The following is a 5,770-nucleotide window of genomic DNA, read 5'->3' on the forward strand; positions in this document are numbered from 1 at the left end:
GGCCCATTAGCAGAGAAAATCTCCCACGGAGATAAGGATCATTGCCCCACCTGGTTTCAACAGATGGTGATAGAATACGTACTTTTGGTCACATCCTGTATTGCAACCTAAGACACTAGTGAAAAAGAATGGAAAGCAAAATACTCTTTTGAGAAATGTTATGCTGTCTGTTGCAATACATGTAAATACCACTCCTTTAGGAAAATTTCCTGGAGTATCACAGGCTTTACTCAGCCTCTTCTTCCTTCAATGCTTCTGCCTTAGTTTTAACAGGTACTACAGGTTCTGGAAATTTATATGTATGTAGGCTACCAGCATCTTCTGTTTCACACAATTTCATTCTTGAGAAGAAAATTGCAATGTCTTTGTAAGAAATTAGCAACCCCACTTAAACCTGTGCTTTCACAGATCTGGAACATTGCATGTAGGCTGCTGTTTATTGCAAATTAAATTCTCAAGAAATAAAGACCACAACTAATTTTGCTTTCCATCAGGATTCCTATTTCTCATTCTATCTTTCTTTGGGAAGCAAATGCAATGCTGTTCACTATAATTTTTTCCTGTCTTTTATTTTTAAAAAGCAGGTAGTTCTGTTCTTAATTAAGTCTCCTAAGTGAAGCTCAGTCTGAATGACACCATTCATTCATTCATTCATTCTCAATTGCCATGATACACCTGCTCTCTTCAGATGCAACCCTGTTCATGTACCCTCCCACCCTCACTCCCCATCACCAAGGGCTGGATCATCACCATGATCCTCTGTACCTGGATAAAAACATGGTTTCCCATTCCTGACACTCCTATACACCATTCCAGGACTTGGGAAAGAACACAGGTGGGTGGCACAGCACCATCCTTTGCTTTCTGTTCATCAGACACCTTAATAAATGTGGGAAAGTTCAGATAAAAGGAGATCCCCTGAACACTTTGGTTGCCTGATGAATGAAGTGCTCAGTTTCTCAGCCAACTGTCATATTCTCATACTTGCCACAACTGTGGCACCCATGTCCTGTAAGGTATTTCTTTCATAAAGTTAGCATGGACTGATGAATTTCTTTTAAAAGAAATGGGAAAATGTGCATCATGTTTGCAGGAAAACTGCTAACTCTGCTGCTGATGGGGCAAGAAAATCACACGTCTCAATTCTGGCGCTAGAAAAGCTAACACATTGATTTTCTTTACAGTCCAGAAACTGTAACAACATTCCTTAACACAGATTTGGGTCTAGGTTTGCAGAATTCATATTCTGAATTCAGAATACACATATATGTTCATATGAATTACCACTCATAAATACAGAGCAAATAAATGCAGTAAATACATAATACAGAAATACAGTTCATATACACAGAATTCCTAGTTCCTATTCCCCCAGACCAAATTACTATGTTCTATCTGCAATGCTCATTTGTACAAAACAATCCTGAAGAGGCCATGGCAAGGGGCCTGGAACTCAAGATTCATGTTACTGCCTGGACACTGAATTCCCTCAATATACGAGAGTCCGTTCCCTCAGGGAGTTGCTGTTGCCCCCTCTGGGAGCTCCCCTCAGGACAAAGGTGCCAAGAAATGTTGTGCTAGAACAAATGCTGTGTCTGTGAGTGTTTGTACATCACTGTTGGAAATTGTGGGCAGAGAGTGCTGCAGTAGAATAGCATTTTGCAGCAGAACTGATGCTCTGGTGTGCTCTGGCTTCTCTGATGCTGTAAATAAGGCTCTCCCACATGTCCATGCTCCTGCCCTGGGGCAGCTGGGGAAATCTGTCATCCCTTAGTGCTGTGTACGACAGATGAATTGTCCTGTACAGCACATGGAGTAGACAATCCTGGACAAGATCTGGTTGACCTGGGGATCCCAGGCTCTGCTGGTGCCTCAAGAATTGGGGTTGTCAGGATGTCAGCAGCAGTTAGAAGTGCACCAGCAGTGACACTGAAATCTGGTATTGGGGAATTCAGAGGACCTGAGAAACAGAGGGGATCCAGGAAAAGCCAAGCAGTTAAAGCTGAGCCACACCAGCCCCCCACCACCAATCTAAGAACCCGTGCCACCAGGAAATCACCTCAGCAGATAGCAATTGGAAATTCTTTAATGAGAGATGCCACAGCATCTGCTTGCCATCCAGACAATTTCTCCAAGTTCGTTTGCTACCTAGCAGGAGCTCAAAAATATGATAGTACTGAGAGGATATGAGGCTTGCTAAACCCTCGTGTTTATCATCCACTCCTACTCTGCAGTGCAGGGTCTAAACATACTGTGATAAGGCAAAATGTAGAAACACAAGAGACACGAGTGACAAAGAAGACATAATAAGTACAGGTCGTGTTCTCCCCTAATCTCCAACTCAAAGGAGTCAGGTGGCCAGGAAGGAGGAAATGAACCAAACAGGAAATACCTGGTTACAGTACAAAAAGGTTTGGCTTCCATAGCTAGACATATACTGTGGGGAAGATAATGGAAGTGGACGGCATTCACATGATCTAACACTATAGGAAAAAAGAGTGGAGGATGTGGGACTCAGCAAGGAAAGGAGAATCCTTGTTCAGCAGAGTCCTAGTCTAAGTGATATCCCTGTTGCAGCAGCCATGGTGGGAACAAAGATGATTTTTGACTTGTTTTCCCCTTCCAATCACAGGCCATGCCAGGCTGCACTCTGGCACTTGTGACATCACAGGGCCTGTGTCACAATGGGGGCAGCTATCAGCCCAAGCAGCAGGTAACCCTGCTCCAGTACAGCCTCGGTGGGAGGCGAGTGGGCCTGCACACAGGAGGCCGTGCTGAGTGCTGGACGAGGGCCACAGCAGGAACGCGAGTGCCCGGGGAGCCCCTTCTCACCGAGCAATCAGAGACCAATCCCCTGCAGGACTGCCTTAGGCAGGGCACGGTGCCGCTGCTGCTGCTGGGGCAGCACACAGGCCTTGCAGCCTGCCAGCTGCCTGCGCCCCTCCCTCCTCCCTGCAGATAGACCTCGGGCACCCCTGTCCCCACTTCCCCTATCAGCACCTCCCTCCCATCCCCACTCAACCCCTCCTCAACTGCTTAGGCCATGCTTGCTACTACGTTTCTTCTCTTGCTTGTGCAAGGCCTCATCCAGTACCCGCAGCAGGCCGGGGACAGGCTGGATGAGGCCGCAAGGGAACGCATGCAGCAGCGCGCCGAGTATCTGGACCAGCAGATGACTCAGCTGGTTCAGGAGCTGGAGCAGAAGAACCTGGAGCACAGTGCTGTGGCCTGGGGAGCCCTGCTTGTCTGGCACTTCTGGGCTGTCACTGGAATCCTCGTCCTTCTCTTGGCGATGTGGTTTGGACTCCACAAAATCAGATGTGATCCAGGCAACAGTGGCCACAAGGAGAGGTCCAGCAGCAACTTGGCGGAGGAGGACAAAGATGAAGGACTCAATGTGCTTGCAAAGAAAGAAATAGAAAGCGATGATGCAATTGTGGAAAAGGACATTAAGGACAGAAATGAAGAAGGCAGCAATGTGGATGCAAAGGCAGAAAGCAATGCTGGAAATGAAGCAAAAGAAGGCTCTGGTGATACAAACGAAGAAGTAAACAATGATGAGAAGGTGGAGGAAGTCAATGCTGCTGGCAGAAGACAAACACAAGGCAAACGAAGACGATGGCCACAATGTCCAAAGCAACCATGGAAGCCTTTTAGAGGAGCACATACAGTTGCCTGTTCTGGACCTGGACAAAGGTTGCTCCGTCATAATGGACCTGATGGACAAACTCACACACGTCTTTGGACAAGGCTTTTCCAACGGCTTCTACCTGGTGCCACAACGAGCCATCGGAGTGGGCAGCACCTTTGAAGGCTGGAGTCCCAGCGCACAGGACCTTGTGTACTGTGTGCTGGTACCACTGAGTCCCCCTCCAGGACATGCCTTCCACCTGGAGCTGGACGCTGCAGGGGTGCTCCAGAGGAACTGCTGTGTCCGTGTGGCGCTGCTGTGCACCTGCATGAGGGAACAGCTGGGGGAGGACATGCTATGTTTCCTCCACCACTCTGAGGAGCTGAGAAGGAAACAGGACCCCAGCCTCCTGCACACCCTCTGCACTGGCACCTATCTAGATGTGGAGAAAACTGTCCACTGGTTCTATGAATTCGTGAGAGTAGCCTGGCTGCTTTTGCCTCAATTGCGCCATTGGCATTTAATGTTGCAGCCCTCCGGCCGCTCCTGCAAATTTCAGCTGAGTAAAGAGCAGGAAAGCTTCATGGTTGAGGTCATTTTTGGAGTGTGGCAAGGAGACTTGGATATCTTTGTGGGCAGCCAGCTTACAGAAGTAGGCATCCCAAGCACAACGTGGCTGGAGACTTATGCCATGGCAGAGGCAAAATTCTTCAGGCACGTTCCCACGCAGGCCCCTCATGACAGCTGGCACTGCAAGTGCCTGCAGCTCCTCAGCCGCATCCTGGTGGGTGTAGGTTTCTCCAGCTATGCCCTGAAGACGGTGGTGATGCACCTCCTGAGCAATGTACCCCGACACAGTGGTGCAGGAAGGATTTCTGACGGAGAACGATGGACACCCTCAAGTACCTCCGCTGCTCACTGGACACAAAACAGCTTAACCACTTTGTCATAAGCAAAGAGAGGTTTCCTATGGAGATCAGTTTGCCCTCCAACTTCCACATGGCTGAAGCACCCAACCTCTTCCAGCACCTAGCCAGCAATCCCGGTGCCCACATGAAGGCCATGCAGGAGTACGTTCATCTGCTAGATCAGCTCAAACAAATGCTGTCCTAAGCTGTTGAAAGACATCTTCGTGCACAGAGCTGTGCTTCTGCAGCCTCATTTACTATGTACATTAATACTTTCTAGTTAGTGAATTTACTGTATATATTATGACCCTCTAGTTACTGAATTTACTATATATATTAGGACCCTCTAGCTCGTGAATTTACTATATACCTTAATATGCTCTAGGTAGTGCATTCAGCAGTCCCAAATCCTCTTTTGTTATTGTTTCAATGAACTGAACTATTCCAGTATCTGGATTGTGCAAGCTCCTCTTGAACTTGACCAGACCTAGAGTATTTGTAAATTCCACTAGGTGTGAATTTGGGGCTGGCTGAGAGTAGGCACTGTTAGAAGCAAGACATTTTTAACAAAGGCACACAGTTTTCACTCCCTTCTGGTTACAGTGCTGTTACTGCTCCCCAAGTTTCCCAGGCACACAAGTCCAAGCTTTCTTGGTAAATCTGCCTCATGCAGGGGAGTTGGATACCTTTCCCAGCTTTTTGGACAAGTGTGGTAATTCATCCTGTCAAGTTTTTAATGCTCTGGCTTCAAGCAGTACAGCATGGGCAAGACCAGAATATATAGAGATAAATGTAAAACTGTTGTTCTTCCAGAGCATAAACTATACCCTTACAGCATATAGTGCTTTTAATGATAGAAGCAAGGCAATATATTCTTTATTCATCTCAAGATGGTAAAGTGCCAGAGATTAGCATCTTCCTCTGTATACCATCAGTCTCAGCCTCTGTAGGAAGGTGAGCAGAACCATAATCAGGGATCATCTGCCAAGATGATCCTCCTCTCATTTCAACAGAGTGTTGCACTAAAAATGAGAAATCATTAATTAGAAAAACCTCAAACCTCCTATGCATTGTCACAACTAAGTGGAACTGGTATCTGAAGCCTCTCTAACACATGGCTTCCTCTGAATATCAAGAGAAGGGAAATTTTTTAAGCCGTCTTCAAATCACCCAAGACACTGTTTAATAATTTCCAGGGTTTTCAAATAGGATGGATCCTGATAAAAACCTG

The 5,770-nt window shown here is 46.9% G+C and overlaps 1 protein-coding gene across 1 annotated transcript; it reads left to right on the plus strand.

Moving 5' to 3' along the window:
• The first annotated feature begins 2,732 nt into the window (after positions 1 to 2,732).
• On the plus strand, positions 2,733 to 4,765 carry LOC130254152 (inositol 1,4,5-trisphosphate receptor-interacting protein-like 1). Its single transcript, XM_056493422.1, has one exon. The coding sequence runs from the start codon at positions 3,555 to 3,557 to the stop codon at positions 4,581 to 4,583; it is 1,029 nt and encodes a 342-aa protein (XP_056349397.1). The 5' UTR covers positions 2,733 to 3,554; the 3' UTR covers positions 4,584 to 4,765.
• Positions 4,766 to 5,770: the final 1,005 nt, after the last annotated feature.

Source organism: Oenanthe melanoleuca, chromosome 5 (assembly GCF_029582105.1).
Source record: "Oenanthe melanoleuca isolate GR-GAL-2019-014 chromosome 5, OMel1.0, whole genome shotgun sequence".
In the NCBI taxonomy this organism is placed as follows: Eukaryota; Metazoa; Chordata; class Aves; order Passeriformes; family Muscicapidae; genus Oenanthe; species Oenanthe melanoleuca.